The 27,906-nt window shown below is 32.0% G+C and overlaps 3 protein-coding genes across 4 annotated transcripts in view; 1 reads left to right on the top strand and 2 right to left on the bottom strand.

The window, feature by feature from the left end:
* Positions 1–235: 235 nt before the first annotated feature.
* Positions 236–27,906, top strand: part of LOC129952066 (sodium channel protein 60E) — a 362,037-nt gene continuing 334,366 nt past the window's right edge. For both annotated transcript variants that reach the window (XM_056064492.1, XM_056064491.1), the window contains exon 1: positions 236–2,908. The gene's annotated coding sequence lies outside the window, so the exon portion shown is untranslated. The remainder of the gene's footprint in view (positions 2,909–27,906) is intronic.
* LOC129952067 (uncharacterized) lies at positions 21,147–25,335 on the bottom strand. The gene is made up of 2 exons (XM_056064493.1): positions 23,100–25,335; positions 21,147–21,854 (listed from the first exon to the last, which is right to left on the bottom strand). Exons 1-2 carry the CDS (start codon positions 25,155–25,157, stop codon positions 21,573–21,575), a joined length of 2,340 nt encoding a protein of 779 aa, XP_055920468.1. The 5' UTR covers positions 25,158–25,335; the 3' UTR covers positions 21,147–21,572.
* LOC129950406 (uncharacterized) lies at positions 25,253–26,819 on the bottom strand. The gene is made up of 2 exons (XM_056062348.1): positions 25,341–26,819; positions 25,253–25,285 (listed from the first exon to the last, which is right to left on the bottom strand). The coding sequence occupies exons 1-2, from the start codon at positions 26,817–26,819 to the stop codon at positions 25,253–25,255; spliced, it is 1,512 nt and encodes a 503-aa protein (XP_055918323.1).

Genomic DNA, 27,906 nt, shown 5'->3' with positions numbered 1-27,906 from the left:
AAAAGAGAACGCTTCTGCGCATTACCCACTTCTCCATCATACCCCACAACAAACCGTTTCAACTCAATATTTTCCCAACAGATAGCGCTGCTATCGTCATACATACTCCTTCTGCATATCTCATCTCGCATCAAAGGAAAAACACTGGGAAAATTTCTCTCGATTTACCTAGAAAAAGGATTACGTCAATCCAAGCCCATTATATAGGATTCCAATTCAGTAGCCGACTAACTTTTCAGATGAGCTGAGGTCCCCGTAGGTTCGCACAGTTTTCGAAATCAATACATATAACCAACAGTATACACACACATCAAGTTAAAACACACACACACTCACACATATTAAGTGTACATACACATAAGAAAATAAAATTCCATAACAGAAGAAAAAAATCAAGTCAAAAAAAATATATTTTCCATACAAAAAGAAAATCAAAAAATCAAAACCGAAAATGTGAAAATAATTGTTGCTAATTCAAAGTAAGCAAAAGTCCCAAAACAGTGATGGTGGCAAATAAGTGAACAAACACACACAAGATTCTTCCAGCTTCCAGCTGCAAGTTTTCCCCTTTTTCTGATGTGCTGTGAGATTAAGTGAGTTTTTGAATTTTCTCAAAGTGCGTTTCGGCTAAAGAAAGTCCCTTTCTTTTTCACTCATCACGACCGACCAGCCTATCAGCCAGCCGCAGTCAGCCAACGGGCCAGGCGAGCGTTAGCCACATTCTATAGTTTGAAAAGTTGAAAGTTCAAATTCCCAGAAAAGTGTTTTGTAGCAGCAAAAGAAAACGGAAAAGGATTTCGCTCATTCCGAAAAAATGTTGGTGTACATGCAATATTCATATGTATCCAATGGCTAAATCGGTCACAAGAGTTCCACGGCAAATTGTTTCGACAGCCTCGTCACCGTCGTCGTTTTCGTTGTCGTTCTCGGTGTCATGTCGTCGACGTTAACTTTGTCGTCGTCGTAGTTTTCGTCGGTGGTATAGTCGTCGAGTCAACAGCAGCACAGCATAGAATTGTCGCGTTTATTCGTTTTTTGGGTCATAAAGTGACACGATATCGTGGTGGTGCCATGAGCAGCAAAGTGGGGTCAATGCGGTAGTTGGACGCGGCGCGCAACAATCCGCATAGCTCATAAATTTCTGCTCCCTGAATAATTAAAAACTGTCTCTGTGTATCTGGAAACATTACCTAGAGTCGAGTTGGCCATAAGTTGTTGAGAATTTGTTTCCTCTCCTATTCAGTGTTCTGTGTTAAACATAGTTAAGTTCTCAACCTCGTATATAGCAGCTTTTACTGTATTCGAATCGTACGCCAGCCCTGCCTACCACGCCGGCCGTACGGTACTAGCCCGGAAGTGCTAGTTTCGTTTTCTCACATTTTATTTTACCTCAATTCTACCCTCGATGTGAAACCCACGCAAAGATATACTAGACCAAGAATAATTTTCACTTGCTATAGTCCTGCCTGCCTGCCAGCTTAATAGCCTGCTAGCCTGCCAGTTTGCTTTGTGCCAGTGTATGTAAAGCTCAATCACCCCGGAAAATGAATTAATATTTAAAAAAGGATTTCATCTTGCTTCCTATTTTTATTTCTCTTTCCTTGTGACTTCCTTACCCCCACCAGCTCCCGCTGCTTCCACAGCGGTAGCCATTCGCCAACAACGCCGCGTCTCGCTCCTTCCTAGTGCTCGTTTCTCGGGCTCAGATGTACATTTTTATTCAGGACATTCATAGCCTCTACCTGTATCGCGTTAATAAAACTAAAACGAAAACGTTAACTAAAACGAAAACGAAAACCAACAACTCCCAAACCACCCAAGACCAACAAGACCCATAGAGCAGAGGAGGATAATAAAAATGCATCAACACCGTGGTGACGGTGGACTACGAGAACGATGTTTTAGTGGTGGTAGTTCGGAAAGGATAACTGAGGATGCAGGGTGGCCCAGCAACAGTGGGTGTGGAAATAGCAACAGTGGCTTCTCCACTATCTCGTCATTCCTTAGTAGCACTACCGTTAGTTACAGTACCGCCACCATCCTTTTAGCAACAACCAAATAATACAACAACACAAAATAAAGGATATTATTCATCATGCGCGAAATGTGTTTGCCTGTCGTGTAAATAAGATTTGCCACACAAAAATAAAAGTTAAATTAAATAAAACTTAGGTATCCTTCTTTGTATAACTACGGCTGCTTTCTGTAATTTTCGCCTTTTCGTATTCGTATTAATCTTGGCGTGAGAAATAAGTGTAAATTAATTTTAAATGTTTTTTTCCCCTGCATACATAAGTGTTATAAATTGATGTGCGTAAATAAAATTAAAATTGTATATGTATTGTAATAGAAAAGAAAAATCAATTTTCTATTATTAAAAAAAAGTACCTAGTGGTTAAAATTAGTTAAACTAACATAAATAGTGATTAAGTGTTAATTATGTATTAATCAACATAAAAATTAAAAATCTTCAAAGTTTGTTCGCTGCTTATACGATCTTCCGCTTGTTAGAAATTACAAAATAATATTAAACAAAAAAATACGTGATTTTCATCAGCTTGTTAAAAATTAAAAAAATAATAATCAAAATATATAAAACATAAAATTAATTGTAGTTAAAAAATATTAAAAATAGTTATCAATAATAGTGAAAAAAAATATTAGTTAATATTGTTCCATCATTGAAAAAATCGTTGTGTTTTTATAAATGTATAGAGAAGATTTATATAAAATTAATAATAATTTAATTGAAAAAATTGAAAAATGAAAAATAGATAAGTGAATTTAGTGAATATATAGTGAAAAGTTAAAATTTAAATATTTAATATAAAATTTAATTAGATTTTAAGACATCGAACGGATTATTATTAAAGTGGATATACCTAATTGGTTGCCAGATTATATAATTGTAAGTACATTTCTCCTGTCTTAATATAGAGTAAGAATCTTGTTAAAATGTCCTTAAATCAAAATGCATATATTATTTATAATTAATATAAAAAAATGACAAATTAGAGTTCAGAAAATTCTGAAAACTCGGCAAACTTAAGTACATAAATAAAGTGTTTCGTATTTATTGTTGACCTTTTTAAAAGCCTTTAGCTCAAGAAAATAAGTCTCTTACTTTGAATAAATTGACAAAAAAAATGTCCTTATTTTTTTTTTGAAAAGACTCAAACTTTAAAAACAAGTGAATACAGTGTTTTGTTAACCATAATTCAAATAGGATATTTCAGAAATTAAATAAATTAAATTAAAATTGTCTCATGTTATATAATAGCACTAAAAATCTAAGCTATTTCAAAATTGTTCAACTTCACTTCTTATAGCATTTTGTTTAAGCCATGAATTTCAGTGCTGGCATTTTTCTTAACTCCCAATCATTCCCACACGACGAATTCGTTTTGATAGAAAAACTCAAGCTTTTCCGACACTGAATTTTTCAGTCAAGAGTTCGATTTAATTTGTTTAACTTCACTTCTTATAACATTTTGTTTAAGCCATGAAGTTCAGTGCTGGCATTTTTTTTAACTCCCAATCATTTCAACACGACGAATTCGTTTTGATAGAAATTTGACTTAGTTCAAGCTTTTTCGACACAGAATTTTTCAGTCAAGAGTTCGATTTAATTTGTTTAACTTCACTTCTTATAGCATTTTGTTTAAGCCATGAATTTCAGTGCTGGCATTTTTCTTAACTCCCAATCATTCCCACACGACGAATTCGTTTTGATAGAAACTTGGCTTAATTCAAGCTTTTCCGACACAGAATTTTTCAGTCATGAGTTCGAAGTTTACAGGAATGATCGTCATGTTGGTATTGCAAATGATTTAAGTGGAGGTGTTCTCATAGCGGTAAAAAATACACATTTCACCTCTTCTATTTCTTTTCCATCTGAAGTATCAACTGAACTGGTCTGTGTAAAGATAATGGTACAGACTAAGACTATTTTCATTTTACACATTTACATTCCTACAAAAAGTTTAGAGTCTGTTTAAAGCAAATTCTCTTTGGAATTATACTTTCTTATCAATTTGTCCTGCTCTGACACCAATTTTTTTACTTTTAGGTGGTTTTATTTTACCACAAATTGACAGGATTCCATCTAAAGACCAATCCTGACTTAAAGTCTTTCTCTCTTCTACACAAATAAATTTATCTCTTCTCGATAAAATCCTTATCCTTATCAATACAAACTGTATTGAAAACTCAAAAAATCGAATTCTCGATTTAGTATTTTTTTGTGGCACTATTAGTACTCTTGTTCCAGAATCTAGATCAAGAATTACTAGCATTGATAAATATCACCCTTTGCACAAATTTTTGACTTTAGTAATCAACTTACTGAACATAGTAAATCCTTTGATTGCTTATATAATTTTGATTTTAGAAAAGCTTATCTCCAGCTGAAGATTTAACCATTTCTGGAATTGCTGATACATTAGCATTTTCTAATATTGAAGAAGCAGTTTCAAATTTGTATAAGATCTTTATTTTATAAAATCTATAGATAAAGAAATCAAGAAATACACTAAAGAAATGCGATAACTGCGTAACAAAAGTAACAAAAATAAGGCTTTGAGAACTTACCTTAAAGCTTTGTCTCCAATTAACATATCTTTTTAGGTTAAACTCTTTAATGAATTTTAGTCCCTTTCTAATTTTGTATAGCCTAGTTATTTTACTGATATGGGCACCTCTTTGAAAAAGAATCCTAAACAAATTCGGAAACTTGTAAACTTAAAGAAAAAATCAGATAGCTCTTCAGTTAACTTAACTTACAAAAATCCTTCATTAGATAAAACTATTGATATCTGTAACGCTTTGGCAACCAATTTCCGTGAGTCGTTTGTCAATAGCCCTGAAGTAGTTAATGAAGCATATTTTTATAACCTTAACTCTTTTTCGCAAAAATGTATTCCCCCGATAGTATTAAAAAAGTGTAGTAATGCTTTAGTTGAACCCCTTACGTTCTAATTCAAACTTTCTCCAAAAACAGGCGAATATGGAAGAAGTCATTTCTAACACTATTTTTCAAGAAAGTTAACAAGGCGGATACAAACTACAGGCTCATTGCAAAGCTTTCTTCCAAGTTGTTTGTGAAAGTGTAGCATTTTTAAGTAAGAATCTCATTTGCGAAGAGCAACATGGTTTTGTGAAAAAAAAATCGACCGTTACTAATCTCCTCACATTCTTAAACATATGTTCAAACGCTTTAGAACAAGGTTATGAAGTTGACTGTGTATACATTGACTTTTCTAAAGCTTTAGCAACTTAGCCATACAATAATTTTATTTAAACTTAAAGCTCTTGGTTTTCTGACATTTTTCTTAGCTTGGATCAAATCATACCTTGAAAACAGATCCTATGGGGTAAAATTTATAAATTGGCATTCTGAACCTTTTGTTGCTCAATCTGGTGTTCCTCAGGGAAGAAATCTTGACCCTTTTCTGTTCATCCCTTCTATTAACGATGTTTCTTCATGTCTGCGCTCAAGTGAAGTTCTCAACACAGCTGACAACATTTTTAAAATAATAAAGTCCACCGATGATCGTATTGTTTTACAAGTTTTAGTTCTAAGCTTGGTTGTATAAAACGCAAAGATGTTCAATGATCACTATGTTACTCTTTCTTTGTACGATTGTCATGTTTGTCCTCATTTTGAATATGCTTAGCAGTTATTTTTTTACTAATAGCTAACACATGCACTTATGACGAGCCTCTTATCGTAGTTTGATGCTTGCTATAAGCTGTGCTGCAAGAAAATTGGCTTTTGAACTCAACTTTTCATTGCCTGTTTACTAGAACGAGAATTAAGAACTAAAATATTAGTTAACAAACTTAAAGTTGCGATAGAACATATTGCTTATTACCAGCCGATGCTCGTTTTTGTACTTTACCATTGTGAAACTATCCAATTAGTAAAAGGGTGCGTTCAAAAATGAATTTCATATGGTCAAGTCCCTATTAGAAAATTCAATACAATGTTCTGGGTCTTAAGAAATCGAATTCACCAACAATAAAATATGGATTGTAAAAAAAATAATAAATTTCAACATTTTCCAAATTAAAACTTCAAATTTAATTACATAGTGTGTAATTTTTGTTTCATAATTTTTCTCATTCAAATCTAATTAAACTTATTAATTTTTTTCCGAAAGTCGGTAGAGCAGTTCATTTTAAATTAATTTTGTATATATGAATAAAGTTTTTTTAATTTTGGTTTAAAAATATTTCTAGTATGCAGTTTTTTACAACTAACTAACCCATTGCTAAGCTTTCTTGCATTCCTTAATTGCTTGAAGAAGTTGTTTGTGCAAGTGTAGCATTTTTAAGTAAGAATCTCATTTGTGAACAGCAACATGGTTTTGTGAAAAAAATATCAATCGTTACAAATCTCCTCACATTTCAAACATGTTCAAAGACTTAAGAACAGGGTTATGGAGTTGAATGGCTATATACTGACTTTTTTAAAGTTTTTCACCAACTTATATAAGGAAATATTTTATTTAAATTTAAAGCTCTTAGTTGTCCACCAAGATCAAATCATACCTTGAAAACAGATCGTATGAGCAAAAAGTTATAAATTGTCACTTAGTACCTTTTGCTCCACAATCTGGCGTTCCCCAAGGAAGCCACCTCGGTCCTTTTCTATTCACCCTTTCTATTAACTATGTACTGTCATGTCTACGCTCAAGTGAAGTTCTTATTTTTGGTGATGATTTGAACATTTTTAAGATATTAAAGTCCATCTAAGATCGTATCCTTTTACAAGCCGACACTGATATTTTCACATTTTGGTGTGGCAAAAACCCTTTAAAATGCCAGACGATAACTTTTACTAAAAAACGAATCTGTAGTGTATTTGATTAATGTACATATATCACAGAAAAACTCTGTCGCGTGTTCACATTTAAAGATTTGGGTGTTCATTTCGATTCCAAGCTAGAATTTACACATCACATTAATTTTAATATCAATGAGGCAAGTTCTATGCTTGGTTATATAAAACACTGGGTAAAGGAGTTCAATGATTCCCATGTTAATCTTTCTTTGTAGAATTGCCATGTTCGTTCTCATCTTGAATATGCTTCGCAAGTATTGACCCCTTTTACGAAATTCATAGAAAATTCAACATAATTTCATACGATTTGTCCTGAAGGGTCTTCCTTAGGATGATCCTTATGATCTGCCTCCCTATATGCACATCAGCTTCTTCATATGGAATCTCTCCATTAAAGGCGTGTTGTTAATAGTGACTTGATATTTCTCCATTGAACTTATTAATTGCTTGCTATCTTGTGTACAATTAGATAACCGTGGCGGAACTCATCACCTTCGTATAACTCAAACTATTCGTCAATAGATTTAAATCAAATTAAGGTGGGATTAAACAAATTTAAACAACCTATTTTTAAGGCCTCAGAATCTAACCAGCTAACAATTTTCACAAAAAAAAATTAAAATGGAATTTATGACAAATTAGAAGTAAACATAGGTATTTTCTTACTAATTTTAATTTTTATTAAACAAGTTTTGACTTTGTTTGACTTTGTAGTTTATTAAGCTAATAACTACAATATTTCATAACTCAACTAAAAAGTCTAACCTGGGCCCTGTTTCAATAAACAGTTTTTTTCACTTTGCAAATTACGTTTCAATAAACGCAAAATTTCAAAGAGGAAATTATTAAGTTGAAAAGTTTAGCTCTTTGCTACAAATGTTTATCAAAACTCTTATTGACAAAATGCAAAGCCTTGTCTGAAAAGTAAGTGCAAAGTATTTGTTTGTTTTGTTTCCCTACTCAAAAAACTTTGCAAATTATACTAAGAATTTTGAAAACCTTTTTAGTAATATGCAAAAAAAATTTTCATTTGCAAACAAGAGTTTCTTCTGAAAAGTTGTTAAAAATTAATACAAACATAAATGAACCTTTCTTAAAATTAAGAAGCAAATAAAAGTTTCTAAGACAACGGACATTTGCAATTTTTTTTTTATTTTGACGAATTTACCAAAAAACATGAATTTCGAATTCAAAGGGTTATGCCTCGATTAATCTTAATTTCAAAAATGTCAGTTTTTGTAAGATTTTTTAATCCGTCGACATCGAAGCCATCAAATAGACAGTTTTTTTTTCAGTAAATAGCAAAAGAAAACGTTTCTTTTGAAAAATTGTTTAAAATATTTTAAAACCTTTTTACTTTACAAAATTTTTCAAAGTGTTTGGTGAATTGGTCCATGTTATCAAGTGTTATGAATCTTTAAAAAAAAGGACTGTTGGATTCTGAGAAAAAAATTAATGAATTTCGAAAACAATATTTTCTGTGAGATAAAATAAGTTTCAAGTCAATATTTTTAATTTTTTAAAAGATATTTGAGCGGAAAGTAAATGTTTACCAAATTTTAGTATTTTTTTTATGTTTTTATTTATTTGTAAAAAAAACTATAAACTCGAAAAAAAATGTGTAAAGCAAAAGTTTTGAAAAGATATTTAAGTGGAAAGTAAATTTTTAAAAACTTTTATAATTTATTTTTATTTTTTGTAAAAACAACTGTCTATTTGATTTTTCTCAAAATTTTACCAGATGTTGAAAACTTAAGTTTTAATTGCACAAAATTGATTTGGAGATAAAACCATTTTTTGTTTGTAAAATTTTCGAGGCGACAATTTTTTTCAATAAATAAAAAAGAACTATTTTTTGGATTTTTTTCTAACAATTTATTTATTTGGTATCACGTTTTAATATATAACATACAATTTAATTCAAATCTCTAGTGAGATATTAGTTAGTGAGATATTTAGGGTTAACCAAAATGTTCCACTTTTTTAAAATTGCTATGGTAAAAAAACCACCATCGCAATTTTTTGAGAGTCCTTTCTGCATCTTTCTGCATTGTTATCTGTATAACAAAATTAATTTGAAATCGCTATCTCTACTGGCTTTTGAGTTATGGACGACGACAAAAACTTCTCGAACACACGCATGCACAGAAACCTCTCTAAATATCTTTTATTTCGACTCTAGGGACCTTGAAACGTCGAGAAATGTCAAAAATTTCAATTCGATTAAAAAAAGAGGGTGACCACCCGACTGCTAACTTCCCATTCGTTCCTATCTTTCAATGTTTCTTAAAGTCTTAATTATTACTAACACCATTTTGTGCAAGATAACAAATATTGAAAACCATATCTTCCTTTTTTTCAAGAAACGACAGAAAAGGAAAAACATTTTCTTTAAGTTTTTGGTTGTTTTTATAGGTTTTCGTTCTTGTTTCTAATCTAACACTAACGATTTGCATAGCATGAAATAACTTCGAAGTAAAAGTCTTCGTTCTCATTCTCAGGACATTTAAGTGGAATATCAATTTTTACCAACATTTTGGTAGTTTTAAAATATTTATTTGTTGTTAGAAAAAAAAGGAATCCCGAACGTGCATACACATTGATTTCTTTCGAGAAAGGTAAAAAATAACATTACGATAGTAAAATTATTTATAGCAACAGACATTTGTTAATTAAGAGCAAAATTAGGAATCGGTATTGTAACTTTTGATTCAGGAAGCCATAATAAAATAAATTGGAAAACACTGCATGGTCGAAAAGGTTATTTGCCTATGTTATTATTAAATGAATTTCCTCCTTATCGGTGTTTCACTTGTACTCGTAAACCTTTGTCACGTGAAAGGTCATCTGATATATGTACGTATGCCTTTAAATGTTGCACTAATGGGACAAAACCACTTATTCTCCTTTTTAACGATAATTTGTATTCTTCATTGTGAATAATATCATTAAAAAAATAGTAAAAATAAGTCACATTTTTGACATTTTGGAAAACTTGAAAAACTGTATATTAAATACAGTTTCATTATAATATATGCTTAAAAAAAATAATCGCAGGTATGAGAAATGAACAGGTAATATTACAAAGTTCTCCATCAATCTTTGATTTTCGGGATTTTTTACTTTTGGACTTCCGACTCAGTTCGTATATGTATTTTGAACGCCTTAAAAAAATTGGTTCAGTTCAGAAGCCTTAGATACACATTTGAAACAAAATCTCATTCTTCAGAAACTTTCCTATAAGCCGTAGCGAATTTGTCTGTCAAAGACAACATTTAATGAAATTCTATGAATTATAGAAACAATAAAATAAAAGCTTTCAAGCTTCTCAATCAAACATAGAATGTGACTATAATAAATGGAGGTTTAATGGTTGTTGTTTGTGCAAGTGTAGCATTTTTAAGTAAGAATCTCATTTGTGAACAGCAACATGGTTTTGTGAAAAAAATATCAATCGTTACAAATCTCCTCACATTTCAAACATGTTCAAAGACTTAAGAACAGGGTTATGGAGTTGAATGGCTATATACTGACTTTTTTAAAGTTTTTCACCAACTTATATAAGGAAATATTTTATTTAAATTTAAAGCTCTTAGTTGTCCACCAAGATCAAATCATACCTTGAAAACAGATCGTATGAGCAAAAAGTTATAAATTGTCACTTAGTACCTTTTGCTCCACAATCTGGCGTTCCCCAAGGAAGCCACCTCGGTCCTTTTCTATTCACCCTTTCTATTAACTATGTACTGTCATGTCTACGCTCAAGTGAAGTTCTTATTTTTGGTGATGATTTGAACATTTTTAAGATATTAAAGTCCATCTAAGATCGTATCCTTTTACAAGCCGACACTGATATTTTCACATTTTGGTGTGGCAAAAACCCTTTAAAATGCCAGACGATAACTTTTACTAAAAAACGAATCTGTAGTGTATTTGATTAATGTACATATATCACAGAAAAACTCTGTCGCGTGTTCACATTTAAAGATTTGGGTGTTCATTTCGATTCCAAGCTAGAATTTACACATCACATTAATTTTAATATCAATGAGGCAAGTTCTATGCTTGGTTATATAAAACACTGGGTAAAGGAGTTCAATGATTCCCATGTTAATCTTTCTTTGTAGAATTGCCATGTTCGTTCTCATCTTGAATATGCTTCGCAAGTATTGACCCCTTTTACGAAATTCATAGAAAATTCAACATAATTTCATACGATTTGTCCTGAAGGGTCTTCCTAAGGATGATCCTTATGATCTGCCTCCCTATATGCACATCAGCTTCTTCATATGGAATCTCTCCATTAAAGGCGTGTTGTTAATAGTGACTTGATATTTCTCCATTGAACTTATTAATTGCTTGCTATCTTGTGTACAATTAGATAACCGTGGCGGAACTCATCACCTTCGTATAACTCAAACTATTCGTCAATAGATTTAAATCAAATTAAGGTGGGATTAAACAAATTTAAACAACCTATTTTTAAGGCCTCAGAATCTAACCAGCTAACAATTTTCACAAAAAAAAATTAAAATGGAATTTATGACAAATTAGAAGTAAACATAGGTATTTTCTTACTAATTTTAATTTTTATTAAACAAGTTTTGACTTTGTTTGACTTTGTAGTTTATTAAGCTAATAACTACAATATTTCATAACTCAACTAAAAAGTCTAACCTGGGCCCTGTTTCAATAAACAGTTTTTTTCACTTTGCAAATTACGTTTCAATAAACGCAAAATTTCAAAGAGGAAATTATTAAGTTGAAAAGTTTAGCTCTTTGCTACAAATGTTTATCAAAACTCTTATTGACAAAATGCAAAGCCTTGTCTGAAAAGTAAGTGCAAAGTATTTGTTTGTTTTGTTTCCCTACTCAAAAAACTTTGCAAATTATACTAAGAATTTTGAAAACCTTTTTAGTAATATGCAAAAAAAATTTTCATTTGCAAACAAGAGTTTCTTCTGAAAAGTTGTTAAAAATTAATACAAACATAAATGAACCTTTCTTAAAATTAAGAAGCAAATAAAAGTTTCTAAGACAACGGACATTTGCAATTTTTTTTTTATTTTGACGAATTTACCAAAAAACATGAATTTCGAATTCAAAGGGTTATGCCTCGATTAATCTTAATTTCAAAAATGTCAGTTTTTGTAAGATTTTTTAATCCGTCGACATCGAAGCCATCAAATAGACAGTTTTTTTTTCAGTAAATAGCAAAAGAAAACGTTTCTTTTGAAAAATTGTTTAAAATATTTTAAAACCTTTTTACTTTACAAAATTTTTCAAAGTGTTTGGTGAATTGGTCCATGTTATCAAGTGTTATGAATCTTTAAAAAAAAAGGACTGTTGGATTCTGAGAAAAAAATTAATGAATTTCGAAAACAATATTTTCTGTGAGATAAAATAAGTTTCAAGTCAATATTTTTAATTTTTTAAAAGATATTTGAGCGGAAAGTAAATGTTTACCAAATTTTAGTATTTTTTTTATGTTTTTATTTATTTGTAAAAAAAACTATAAACTCGAAAAAAAATGTGTAAAGCAAAAGTTTTGAAAAGATATTTAAGTGGAAAGTAAATTTTTAAAAACTTTTATAATTTATTTTTATTTTTTGTAAAAACAACTGTCTATTTGATTTTTCTCAAAATTTTACCAGATGTTGAAAACTTAAGTTTTAATTGCACAAAATTGATTTGGAGATAAAACCATTTTTTGTTTGTAAAATTTTCGAGGCGACAATTTTTTTCAATAAATAAAAAAGAACTATTTTTTGGATTTTTTTCTAACAATTTATTTATTTGGTATCACGTTTTAATATATAACATACAATTTAATTCAAATCTCTAGTGAGATATTAGTTAGTGAGATATTTAGGGTTAACCAAAATGTTCCACTTTTTTAAAATTGCTATGGTAAAAAAACCACCATCGCAATTTTTTGAGAGTCCTTTCTGCATCTTTCTGCATTGTTATCTGTATAACAAAATTAATTTGAAATCGCTATCTCTACTGGCTTTTGAGTTATGGACGACGACAAAAACTTCTCGAACACACGCATGCACAGAAACCTCTCTAAATATCTTTTATTTCGACTCTAGGGACCTTGAAACGTCGAGAAATGTCAAAAATTTCAATTCGATTAAAAAAAGAGGGTGACCACCCGACTGCTAACTTCCCATTCGTTCCTATCTTTCAATGTTTCTTAAAGTCTTAATTATTACTAACACCATTTTGTGCAAGATAACAAATATTGAAAACCATATCTTCCTTTTTTTCAAGAAACGACAGAAAAGGAAAAACATTTTCTTTAAGTTTTTGGTTGTTTTTATAGGTTTTCGTTCTTGTTTCTAATCTAACACTAACGATTTGCATAGCATGAAATAACTTCGAAGTAAAAGTCTTCGTTCTCATTCTCAGGACATTTAAGTGGAATATCAATTTTTACCAACATTTTGGTAGTTTTAAAATATTTATTTGTTGTTAGAAAAAAAAGGAATCCCGAACGTGCATACACATTGATTTCTTTCGAGAAAGGTAAAAAATAACATTACGATAGTAAAATTATTTATAGCAACAGACATTTGTTAATTAAGAGCAAAATTAGGAATCGGTATTGTAACTTTTGATTCAGGAAGCCATAATAAAATAAATTGGAAAACACTGCATGGTCGAAAAGGTTATTTGCCTATGTTATTATTAAATGAATTTCCTCCTTATCGGTGTTTCACTTGTACTCGTAAACCTTTGTCACGTGAAAGGTCATCTGATATATGTACGTATGCCTTTAAATGTTGCACTAATGGGACAAAACCACTTATTCTCCTTTTTAACGATAATTTGTATTCTTCATTGTGAATAATATCATTAAAAAAATAGTAAAAATAAGTCACATTTTTGACATTTTGGAAAACTTGAAAAACTGTATATTAAATACAGTTTCATTATAATATATGCTTAAAAAAAATAATCGCAGGTATGAGAAATGAACAGGTAATATTACAAAGTTCTCCATCAATCTTTGATTTTCGGGATTTTTTACTTTTGGACTTCCGACTCAGTTCGTATATGTATTTTGAACGCCTTAAAAAAATTGGTTCAGTTCAGAAGCCTTAGATACACATTTGAAACAAAATCTCATTCTTCAGAAACTTTCCTATAAGCCGTAGCGAATTTGTCTGTCAAAGACAACATTTAATGAAATTCTATGAATTATAGAAACAATAAAATAAAAGCTTTCAAGCTTCTCAATCAAACATAGAATGTGACTATAATAAATGGAGGTTTAATGGTTGCTTGAGAATACAAACATTAGTGGCAAATTTGACTGTTACTAAAAAATTGTACAAAAAGAGGTAACAGGTTATCCGTTTTGCGGTTTCAAGAGTATTGTTATTTTTTGTCAGTTGAAAGTCTGACATTTACGAAAATCGCACAAGTCATACAAAAATCTTAAAACCTACTACAAAAGTTGTGAATCTGCCTCGGCCACATATCGCGCTTCAAGAGAAGATTATGGTTTAAATAATCGCCCAACTAATAAAGCAATTGCCAAAATTGTCAAGAAATTTGAAGAGACTGGATTGGTTACAGATATTGTACCACTGGAAAAATCCCCTCTGTACGTGAAAGTGGTACGTTCTTAGGAATTAGTACTGTCTTACGGCATATAATGGCGCATTTTGCATTAGGATCTATACCTACATCCAAATAGATCCCAGCTCATACAACAACCGAAGCCAACTGACCATTCAAAACTTCGTTAATACCCCGAATGGATACTTGACCAACAGGCGATTTTTCGAACAAAATTTTATTCTTCAGCGAAGCACATTTCTCACTCGGTTGGTATGTTAATAAACAAAATTGTAGTATTTGGGATTCTGAGAATCCTCAAGTAATTGAGGAGAAGCTATAAAATGGATGGCCCTGTATTTTGTAGAAAATTAAATTTGGAACAATTTTGTGGTCATTTTTTTTTCTAAGGTGAAAAGCGACATGTGATAAAATATATAAGAGGAAAGAATCGATTGAAAACGGTTTTTAAGCATGGTTTTCGTAGCCTTTTGGGATGAATAAATGTACTTTATATTATATACACTTGATATTGTATAATATTTCAATTGACGTAATATTTTCCAAAAGTTTTGTTTTTCCCGATTGGATACAAGTTTTGTTTCATACAAAACTTTTAAACACAATCCCTGATTCCGATGTTTGTCCATACAAAAAAAGAACCACCTAAATCGGTCTGAGTTTATGCGCCATTATTGCAGATATTGAATATTTTGCACCTAAATCTGAAAGCCTTAATTTTTAGAAAACAAACATATTTGTGCTCAAACGATAAATACCATTTTTAACTCCCCAAGGAAGTTATTGCAATGGGTACGATTCGTCGAATTAAAAAAATTTGACATTTCTCGACTTTTCAAGGTCCCTACAGTCGAAATAAAAGATTTTTGGAAAGCTCTATGTGCGAGCGGGTGTACGTACTTCCCTACGTTCGCGATATTTTTTTGCTGTCCATAGCTCAAGACAAAGAAGAGATATCGACTTCAAACAAATTTTGTTATACAGATAATAAGGCAGAAAGATGCAGAAAGGGCTCTCAAAAAAGTTGCGATGGTGGTTTTTTTTACAGTAGCAGTTTAAAAAAGTAGGTGACCATTTTGGTTAACCCTAAATATTTCACGAAACAATGACGCTAGAGACTTGAATTAAATTTTGTTTTATATATTGTAACGTGATACCAAACCAGTATATTTTTGGAAAAAATCCAATAAACGGATTTTTTTAATCAAAAAACTGAAAAAGAATTTGTCATCTCGAAAATTTTACGAATAAAGAATGATTTCATCTCAAAAATAGTTTTGTGCGACGAAGAATAACTTTTTTGATATCAGGTCAAATTTTGAGAAAAACCGAATTTACAATTTTTTTATAAAAAATAAAAATAAAAAAAAACATTACTCAAAGTTGGTAAAAATTGAATTTCGACTCTAATATTTTTCCAGAATTTAAGATTATGGCCTTTAACTAATGTCATTTATAAGAAAAATTGTTTTCAACGTTCGTAAAAATTTTGAGAAAATCGAATTGACATTTTTTTGTACATAAATAAAAACCTACAACAAATTAATAAAAGTTGGTAAAAATTGATTTTCGAAACAAAAATCTTTTCAAATATTTGAGATTATGGCTTCCAACTAAATTTTACATATAAGAAATATTGTTTTCAAAATTCTGAAATATTCTCAGACACAAATATCTTTTCAAAAGTTTGAGATATTGGCTTAAAACTACTTTCATATTTTAAAAAATATTGTTGTCAACATTCAGTAAAATATTAAGAAAAATCTTAATGACAGTTTTTTTACAAAAAAATAAAAATCTAACAAAAAAACAATACTTAAACTTGGTAAAAATGTATTTTTCAACTAAAATAGTTTTTTTAAAAATTAAAAATATTGTCCTCAAACTTTTTTATTTCACAGAAATAAATAAAATCTACAAAAAACAGTGCGCAAATTTGGTAAAAATTGAAGTTCGGTTCTTGATATCTCTCAAATTAATTTCATTCAGCCAAATTGTAAAAATTTAAAGAAATCTACTAAAATTGGTAGAAATTAGTTTTCGACAAAAACTCTATTTAACAGAACTAGATTTTCCAGCTAAACTATTTCTTTATATGACAAATATTGTTGGTAATTTTAAAATTTTAGAATAATGGAACTGACAACTTTTTTAACCCAACACGAGAACCTACAAACTTTTAAGCAAGATAATTCGACAGATGGGATGGGAAGTTATCAGTGTGGGTCGCATCCCAGCTTCTATTTTTTGATAAAACAATACCAATTTATTCGTTAAACATACCACGATTTAAAAAGCGGTTTAAATTTTATTATAACTTGTCTCAAGTATAATTAAAGAAAAAAACTTTAGCACAAGAATTACATATTCCGAAACTCAAAAATAAGCTTAAAATTATAGGGTTTTGCAATTATTTGTAAGTACCTAATGTAGGTAGAAATTTACGTCCTGTTTTATTTTTCTTGATCCTCTTATTTTGAAATTATTGTGTAACGTAACCATAAAATGTTTATTCTCAAAACAAATCTACGAATACCAGCCACATTCTATACATACTTGCGGCTTTTGCAACATATAAGCTTTTAATTAGCTCCAATTTTAAATACCAAATTATTTAATTCCATACCAAAAAGTGTTCACTTAAGTAAGGGACGTTAAATGTAATTTATTACGTCTCTGTGTCTAAAATATGTCCCATTAAAAACAATATCTACCTAACCTATATGTATATCCCGAATATACCACTAACGATACGTACGTTATAAATTATTATAAAGATAGTCTCAGTGTGTTGCAATATTTCCATAAATCTTAACTGTCTTCCCAAAGCCCCAAATAGGATCTGTCCGTTAAAAATGCTATTTATATTTTCAAAAATATATTTTATATTTTCGGTCACATCTGAAATGAACCTCGGTTAATTTAAAATACAGCCAAAAAAAGAGAGATCCTCCTTTACGGTGCGGCGAACAAGGCACAAACAATATCAGTTAACATTATTTTTAGCTTGGCTACGGTAAGAATATTTCATTGGTAAAGGGGTATAAAGAGTGAAAACGTAATAGACTCCTCTTTTGCCGGCATAAATCGTCCTTGGATGTACTATACATTATTACTCAAATGTGCCGTACCGAACACATGAGTAAGTATGTACATAACATACGTGGTTGTGTTTCTTTTATTTATTGTGGGTAAGACACGAAAGGAGGCAAATGTTATACCTATAGTCTATCCATATACACTTATCCTTGTATTATTTTATGCAAAACAAAATATGTTGCCTCATACTTATATAGAAAATAAATAAAATTTCATATGGGGAAAAATAAAATTCTCCATTTCATATATTTTAGGGTACCCATACAAAAATATATCCTTTTTCGTTGTGTCAAAAGAAGATTTAATTTTCTTTTTTAAAACTTCCTTTAATTTCTTTGTTAATATTTGTATACTTCGGTACTTCTTTTACAATCACGATTCGAATGCAATGTCCTTATCAACAACTTTCTTCCTTGTCCTTAATGAATTATGAACGACAACCTCAACATTAATTCCTTAACTTCAAATAAATTTTGTTATACAGATAATAAGGCAGAAAGATGCAGAAAGGGCTCTCAAAAAAATTGCGTGGGTGTTTTTTTTACCATAGCAGTTTGAAAAAAAGGTGAACATTTTGGTTAACAATAAATAACCAAAAACGCTAGAGACTTGAATTAAATTTTATATAATATATTGTAACATGATACCAAACAGGTATATTTTTTGAAAAAAATCAATATAACGGTTTTTTTTAAAAATCAATAAAACTGAAAAAAAAATTGTCGCCTCCAAAATTTTACAACTGAAATATGATTTCATCTCTAAAACAATTTTGTGCAACGAAGAATAACGTTTTTGACATCTGATACAATTTTGAGAAAAATCTAATTGACAGTTTTTTTTTATAAAAAATAAAAATCTAAAAAAAAATATTACTCAAAGTTCGTAAGAATTGAATATCGATTCAAATATCTTTTCAAAAACTTGAAATTTAGGCTTCAAGCTTATTTTATCTTATAAGAAATATTGTTTTCAACATTTTGAAAAATGGTGAAAAAAATCGAATTGACAGTTTTTTACAAAAAATAAAAACTTGAAAAAAAATGTATAAAAGTTGGTAAAAATTGATTTTCGACTCAAATATCTTTTCAAAAATTTGAGACATTGGCTTTGATTTACTTTTATCTTTCAAAAAATCTTGTTGTCAACATTTAGTTAAAGTTTAAAAAAATCGAATTGACAGTTTTTTTACAAAAAATAAAAACCTAGAAAATGTATAAAATTGATTTGCGACTCAAATATCTTTTCAAAAATTTGAGACATTGGCTTTGATTTACTTTTATCTTTCAAAAAATCTTGTTGTCAACATTTAGTTAAAGTTTAAAAAAATCGAATTGACAGTTTTTTTACAAAAAAATAAAAACCTAAAAAAAAATGTATAAAAGTTGGTAAAAATTGATTTTCGACTCAAATATCTTTTCAAAAATTTGAAATATTGGCTTCAAACTAATTTTATCTTATAAGAAATATTGTTTTCATCATTCGATAAAATTTTGAAAAAAATCGAATTGAAAGTTTTTTTTACAAAAAATAAAACTTTTCAAAACTTAAAAATATTGGCTTGAAACTTTTTTTATTTCACAGAAAATATTGTTTTCGATATTCAGTAATTTTTATATAAAAATCCAACAGTCCATAAAAAATAAAATCTACAAAAAATAGTACGCAAATTTGGTAAAAATTGATACGAATACATATAGACAAACTTTTAAGCAAGACAAATCGACAGACGGGATGGGAAGTTATCAGTGTGGGTCGCATCCCAGCCTCTTTTTTTTTAAATTTTAATTTACATAGAAATAAATCAATACTATAACATATTAAAAAAGCTTTCTTTAAACTGTTTACTTTTAACATTGTCATTAACAGAAGAAATTAAATTATTAAATTTATTGAAGACTGAAATCAATTGATTTAAAGGGCTATTCATACCATAGTTAGTTCTGCTAAAGATCGGACATAAAGGTATCTGTCTTCTTATGCTAGTTTGACTATAGCTAAAATTTAGACGATCAGAGCTGTTGCGGATATAATAGAACCATTAATTAATTTTAAAATAAAACAAAATTGGAGATATTGTCTATGTTGTGAAAGTGTAGGAAGGTTTATTAGCAAAAGTCTCTGAGAATAAGGAGGTGGTGTAAATATTTGGGAAAACGGAAGAAAACGAAGACAAAAACGCATAAATCTTTTTTGGATACTTTCAAGTCTGTCAATATGGACTGAATAGTATGGTGCCCATATAACACAGCAGTATTCAAGTATTAGCCTGACAAATGATACACAAAGAAGTTTTTAGACGTAGGGGTCACGAAAGTCACGAGAAAAACGTTTAATAAAACCTAGAATCTTGTTAGCTTTTTTAACTATAAAGTTATAATGCTCACAGAACGTTAATTTACTCTCAAGAACAACACCTAAAGCAGAGAAAACGGAAAGTTTACAAAGGGAGGAAGAATCTAATAAATAGTTATAATCTATAATTGTTTTTTTTTTTTCAATTCAATAAAAGTCGGTTTTTATTGCACCATTCCCTAAAACTATGAAGATCTTCTTGAAGCTGTGAGCAGTCATTAATTGAACTAAGAGATTTGAAAATTTTAATATCATCAGCGTATATTAAAACGGAAGAGTTTTTTATAACGGATTTCATTTATATATAAGATAAATAATAAAGGACCTAAATGGCTACCCTGTGGAACACCAGAGTTGACGTAAAATTAGTCGGAGAGTTCATTTCTGAATATAACACTATAATTTCTGTTCTTAAGATAAGACGAGATCCACGTCAAGAATTTGTCGTTAAACCCTAAGGCCTTAAGTTTATGGACTTAAGTCTTGTAACACAATTTGTCAAAGGCTTTACTGAAATCTGTGAATACGCAATCTACTTGCTTACGATCTTCGAAGGAGTCAAGGCAGAAAGAAGTGAAGTGAAGTAGGTTTGTAATTGTTGATTTATTCTGGACGAAACCATGTTTCACATACAATTGAATTACAATTAAAGGATAACATCTTACAGATAATGGACTCAAATAGTTTGGGAATAACGGAAAGTTTGACAATCGGCCGGTAATTCGTTATTTAATTCTTAGACCCTTTTTTATTGATCGGAGTTATAAATGCACTTTTCCATAATAGTGGGAAAACTGAGCTTCTAAAAGATTCATTGAACAAAACAAACAGAGGGTACGATAAATGAGACACACATTTTTTTAAAACACATGATGGTACTCCATCAGGGCCAGGGTGAAAACAGTCATCAAGTTCTGAGACACAACGAACAATTGAATCCTTACATATTGTCAAGTCAAGTGAGTTAAGGTGTGGATAATTTTGGGCTGGAAAGAACGAATCTGGAATTTGAAAAGAAGGAGTCAAGTTGAAAGCATCTTTGAAGAAATTAGCAAGCATATTTGAAATTATTTGGGAGTCATGACTTGTTGTCTTATTAAATAACATAAAGTTTGGGTATCCGTCAGTTTTTCTTTTACTTTTTACGAAATCCCAGAAGTTTTTTGGGGTCTGTTTCAATTCATTTTCAATTTTTATAACATAGTCAAAGTTTAGAATATTGGAGTTGTTAGGGAATAGAAGGAAATAGGAAGGATTGTTGGTGTCCTTTGATTTTGATACAAATTTAAACTTTTTATTTAATTGTAATGTGTATTTAATTAGTGTATAAATGTGTATAATAATGTGTTTGATTTTATTTTAATTTAACTGTGTAATTGTTTAACTGTACTTTACTGTGTATATGTTTTAAGGTGAGGAATTGGAAAAAAGGTTACATGCTTAATGCTCAAGCTTTGAATCACGAATGACTTGTATGAAATAATAAAAATTAGCGTTAGACTCTTGAGTGCAAATTATAACTGACAATTGAGTGAATGTAAAATGAGTAAATATGTACATAAATGGTAACTGTTTGACAAAGTCATTCTTATAATGACAAAAAATATGTTTTATACATAGGGTGTTGTTTGCTGCAGTTGGTCTTGCAATTTTGGTTCCAAAACATACAGCCCACCCTGAAAGATTAGGGTCTTTCAGAAAAAGGCAGTGGTGACACCTTAACGACTGGTCTGAGGTATTCTCCAAATTTGGTTTTCACAGTCACAACTCTGATCCTTTCGTCGTCTCCAGGGTGTGTTTTTATTATTCTCCCGATGACCCATTTGGATGGTGGTAAATTTGGTTCCTTCAATAGTACAACGTCATCAACTCGGAGATTAGGCTTTGATGTTTGCCATTTTGGTCGCTGCTGCAGTGAAGTTAAATATTCCCGATGCCAGCGACTCCAAAAACCTTGTAGCATTGTCTGTAAAAGAGACCAATTAGTTGTCATAGGAATAATGGAATTAGGAACAGATGGTTGAGGAACACTTGTATAGCGTTCTCCTATCAAAAAATGTGCAGGACTAAGAGCTATTGTATCGGAATCAGCTGTTGCCCACATAGGGCGTGAGTTAAGTAATGACTCTATTTTGGATAATAGAGTATACAACTCTTCATAGGTGAGTTTTGATTCACCTATGACCCGTTTTAAATGCAGTTTGACTGATTTAACACCAGCTTCCCACAAACCTCCAAAATGAGGTGCGGATGGTGGTATAAATTTCCAATTTATGCCGTCGTTAGCAAGATGATCAGCGACAATAGTATTGTGATGTTGGTCCCAAAGTAATTTATGCATTTCGTCTAGCAGGCGTTTAGCACCACGAAAATTTGTGCCGTTGTCGCTCCAAATTTCATAAGGCTTACCACGACGCGCGACAAAACGATCCAATGCGAGTAAAAATGCAGTTGACGACAAATCTCCCACAAGCTCAATGTGAATAGCTTTGGTTACAAAACACACGAACAGAGCTATGTAGCACTTCGTAAACTTGGGGTTTCTTCCTCGATTTGAACGCACCGTCATTGGACCTGCGTAGTCACATCCAACCTTGCTAAACGGCCTCGAATAACGAATACGCTCGACCGGAAGATCTCCCATAAGTTGCCGTGTTGTAGTCAAACGTTCGCGGAAACATCTTATGCAATCATGTACAATTTTACGCGCGAGATTTCTACATCCTAGTATGTAGTAATTTTGTTTAGTTAGTGCAAATAAGAGCGATACGCCAGGATGCAAATGTTTTTCATGGAGAAAATTCACTATAAGTTTCGAAATGTGATGTGAATTGGACAATATAATGGGGTGTTTTTCCGCGTATGAAAGTTCCGAGTTTTCTAAGCGACCACCGACTCGAAGTACGCCGCAACCGTCAATAAATGGGCTCAAAGAACGAAGTCTATTTTTGGGAGGAAGATCTTTCCCTGCTTTTAAAAGTTCAATTTCTTTGCGAAATAATGTCATCTGCGCGCACTTGATCAATTTAGTTTTAACGTGGTTCAATTCTTCGGTTGACAAGGGATTTAAATTACGATCTGTGATTTTTAATGGATAGTTATCTATGAAACGAATGGCATAGGCAACAACGCGGATCAAACGAAACCAATTCGATGCGTTTTGTATTAGTGATTCTACAAAGTTAGATTGATAAATATTAGATACGAATACCTGTGTCAGAGATACTTTTCTTTCTTCTAGGTGTTCCTTATTTATATTTTCCTTCAAGTTTGATACGGGCCACTGATCTACTTCCTTACTCAGCCAGACAGGTCCATTCCACCATAGGTTGGCTGAAGCCAGAGATGATGGGGATATTCCTCGGGTTGCCAAGTCTGCAGGATTTGAAGTGGTGCGCACATGGTTCCATTGTTTGAAGTGTATGGAGCTTAACACCTCTGACGTTCGGTTGGCAATGAACACTGACCACTTCTTGGGAGGTGCTGATAGCCAATGAAGCACAATCGAAGAGTCTGTCCACGCGAATGTCTTAATATTAGGTTCCTGCAAAGATAACTTTATTTTGTTTATAAGACGAGTCAGTAATACAGCCCCAGATAACTCGAGCCGAGGTAAAGATAAAACCTTGATTGGAGCAACCTTTGATTTGGCAGCTACAAGTTCTACAGAAATCATACCATCTGACGAAATACTTCGACAGTAAACACTCGCAGCGTATGCATCCAATGACGCATCGCAAAAGCCGTGCAGCTCCCAATTCAATTTATTTTTTACCATCAACCTTGGAATAGACAATGATTCAAGAGTGGGAAGTTCATCTCGTATGGTAGTCCATTGAAGCGCCAAGTCCTGGGGTACCTCGTCATCCCATGCCAATTTTCTTCTCCACAACTCTTGGAAAATAATCTTAACTCCAACGATAACAGGCGCTAAAAAACCGAGTGGATCAAACAAACGCGATGCGTCCGAAAGTATACGACGTTTCGTACAGGCAGTACTATCACTCAGCTTTACTTTATAAGAGAAGCAATCTCTTGATGGGCACCATTGCAAACCAAGAATTTTCACCGAGGTCGAGTTCTCAAAATCCACTGGAGAGAGCTCGCGTTGATCTTCCGGTAACCTTAACAGAAGAGGTTGACAGTTGGTTGTCCATTTGCGAAGGTTAAATCCTGCGGAGCCCAATAAAGCTACCAACTCAGATTGCAGAGCAAATATATCATCGATATTATCAGTTCCTGTTACAACGTCGTCAACATAAAAATCATTTTGCAAGGTTTTCGATGCAACAGGATAAGTTGTAGCGGAATCCAGGGCGAGTTGCTTCAAAACACGAACAGCGGAAAATGGAGCTGAGGCTGTACCGTAGGTTACAGTGAGTAAGCGATAATGTTTCAACGGTTCCGTGGGACTATTCCGCCAAACAATCCGTTGAAAATCTGTGTGGCCTTTTGTAATCCAAATCTGCCTATACATTTTCTCTATATCTCCGGATATAACGTATAGATGCAGCCGATAGCGAAGACAAATCGAAAATAGGTCACGCTGTATGGTGGGTCCAACGAGTAGAGAATCATTTAATGAAATAGAATTATTTGATCTAGCGGATGCATCGAAGACGATTCTAATCTTCGTTGTTGTGCTATCATCTTTGAAAATAGCATGATGTGGAAGATAATACGCATTTTGATCTGTTTTCAATTCGTTAGATGGAATTTCTTCCATATGGCCTAGAGCTAAGTACTCATTTATAAAACCACAGTACTGTGATTTTAAATCATCATTATTTTGGAACCTTTTTTCAACCGAATAAAATCGACTTATTGCAGTTCCAAGTGAATTACCAAACTCGAGAGCCATCGAAGGCTTAAAGGGTAGAAAAACTTCGTATCTACCGTCCAAACGACGAGTTGTGTTCTTAACGAACAAATCTTCAGCCAATTGTTCTTCCACAGACAAAGGAGTTTCAACTGAGATTTCCTCAACTTTCCAAAAACGTTCCAGGTCAAATACCTTTTCATGGTCTATCCTGGTGCAAAGCGAATTAACTTGTACGCTATCATCAGATAATTTCAGTATTCCTCCAGCTATGACACAACCAAAAATGGTTGGAATCGACACCAAGTTCGAATTCGAAATATGCTTTGATCCTCCCTTAATCACATCAAAAAATTTATCAGCACCTATTAAAATGTCGATAGGGCCTGGTTTATAGTAGGTTGGATCAGCCAGCTCAATGCCTACGAAATTTTGAGGAATATGATTCATTGAAACGACAGGTAAGTTTGAAGTCAATTTTGGCAACACAAAACAATCAACGTTGATACATTCAGCACTATAATGCGAGAGCAAATTAAGAGATACTAGTCCGTTTGTCTGGCCTGCAGAGGCAGAACCTATTCCAATTATTGGAACGCAAGACCTTTTACGAGGAAGCCCTAACCGATGAACTGCTCCTTCGGTTACAAATGATGCTTGCGATCCCGAATCGAGAAGCATACGAACACTGTGATAATTCCCAGATTTGTCCTTAACCCAAGCAACAGCTGTAGGTAAAATAGTTGTGGTACGATGTGAAGGCTCAATAGAATGATTTGCAATGACAGGTTGTTCAGAATTCTGATTCGATTCATTAGAATTCGGAACAGATTGATCTGAAGGCCTCGAAGGTGTATTTTCGGAAGAATGTACTAAATTATGATGCCTAGCGTTGCACAAACTACAACGAGAGTTAAAACGACATCTCCTAGACGAATGCCCTTGTCTCAAACAATTAAAACATAAAGAAGAATTTTTAGTAAATTCACGACGTGCAGCTACTGTCAAAGCTTTAAACTCTGGGCATTGTGAAAGCAAATGATCCTTTTTACACTTAAGACATACTGAACGATTTTCAACGACATGTGATAAAACTGCCTTAGATGACTTTACACTACGAGTTTGGCTGGGACGTGTAGTTGGTTGGCAAGTTTCTAAACATCGACATCGAAATTGCAGAAACTCCAAAAACTCATTTATCGTTTTATCATCCCTTGAACCTGTTTCTGCAGCCCATGCCTTTTTGGTTTCAAAGTCCAACTTTTCATGCAACATATAAATGAGCCAAGGGTCCCTATTGTTACAATCAAGTGCGTTAAGACCTCTTACAACTTCTTCCGCTCCGTCCGCAATTTTATTAAGCGATTCGATATTTCCGTTAGAACAGTTCGGAAGTGAGATAAATGAATCAATGAAAGATTTAATGATTAAATGTCTTTGGTCATAACGTCTTTCCAACCTATCCCATGTCTCAACGTAATTTGCTTCAGAACATTTAACATGACTGATTAAATCCGCGGCGCGTCCACGAAGGAATGATTTCAGAAAATGTAGCTTTTGAACCGGTGATAAAGTAATATTTGAGTCAACGGTTCCTAAGAACATGTCGCGGAAAGTTGGCCAGTCTTTATAATCACCAGAAAACGGTTCAATTGTGATTTTAGGTAGCTGAATCGGATTCAATGCACGTCGAATTGGAAAATCTGTATGTTCCTCAGGGACATCCTGTGGTGTGTATTGAGTAGATATAGAAGCCGCGTTTATAGGAGCCCCGCGATTGTTTTCTTGAGCTTTACTTTGTGAAGGGGTCAACTTGTTATCGGTATGTTCTTTCTTAAGTTCAAAAATAGCATTTGCAAGAGCCACATGTGTACGAAAATATTTTTCCTCATACTCAGCATACTCTGATTCGCGATCTACGTACCCTTCCGTGTCTATATGGTCTAACAAATCGTTTTGTAAGCTAACGAATTCTTGCCACGATTCTTCGAGTTTATTCAGGCGAAATTCTAACGTGGAAAGGGTCGTTGTCGTATCGATAGTGTCTATATACGATGATGCATTCGTAATGCACCCTTTAGCCCTACCACGTTTAGCGATAATTTTGTTCATTTTGCGTTAAATATTTACAGATTTCCTTATATAGTGAGACGCAATGCAGAAAGAAATTTAAAGATTGGCTTAGAGAAAAGAATTACTGCTCACTCGTTCCGTTAGACCGTTTGTACCGTAATTACGTGATCAGAGGTTCAACTGTTCTTTTAAACCGGTTATCTCTTTTCAATTATAAGACAATGCCAAATCTATCATTTTTTAACATGTACGTACATACATATATGCATAATAAGAATCAAGCACCCTTTCATATAATGCTCGAATAAATACACTTTTCTTAATAAGTGATACTCACAAATCAAAGGTAATTATATCACCTGAATGTTTTTATACAAGTCACAGGCCAATATTTGATCCTGGTAACGACCTCCTGAACCCATTAATGAAATTATGTGCACGCTGATTCACGCATCTGACGACGAAGGACCATTATGTTAGGGAATAGAAGGAAATAGGAAGGATTGTTGGTGTCCTTTGATTTTGATACAAATTTAAACTTTTTATTTAATTGTAATGTGTATTTAATTAGTGTATAAATGTGTATAATAATGTGTTTGATTTTATTTTAATTTAACTGTGTAATTGTTTAACTGTACTTTACTGTGTATATGTTTTAAGGTGAGGAATTGGAAAAAAGGTTACATGCTTAATGCTCAAGCTTTGAATCACGAATGACTTGTATGAAATAATAAAAATTAGCGTTAGACTCTTGAGTGCAAATTATAACTGACAATTGAGTGAATGTAAAATGAGTAAATATGTACATAAATGGTAACTGTTTGACAAAGTCATTCTTATAATGACAAAAAATATGTTTTATACATAGGGTGTTGTTTGCTGCAGTTGGTCTTGCAATTTTGGTTCCAAAACAGGAGTAGTCAATGAAAATATTATTAAGTTCCGAGTAAATCCTGAAGTCTTCTTCTGCTCTAGTTTTACTAAATTTTAGCCATACCTTATTTCTTTTTTAATTGAGTGCCAAACCATGTTGGAGTTTTAGATTTATAGCGAGATTTCCGTAATGGCGTAGTTTCATTAAAACAGTTAAAAAGAATACTATACAAATTTAGACACATGTCATCAA

Source organism: Eupeodes corollae, chromosome 3, assembly GCF_945859685.1.
Source record: "Eupeodes corollae chromosome 3, idEupCoro1.1, whole genome shotgun sequence".
NCBI classification, from domain to species: Eukaryota; Metazoa; Arthropoda; class Insecta; order Diptera; family Syrphidae; genus Eupeodes; species Eupeodes corollae.
This window is presented reverse-complemented; position numbering and strand designations above follow the sequence as displayed.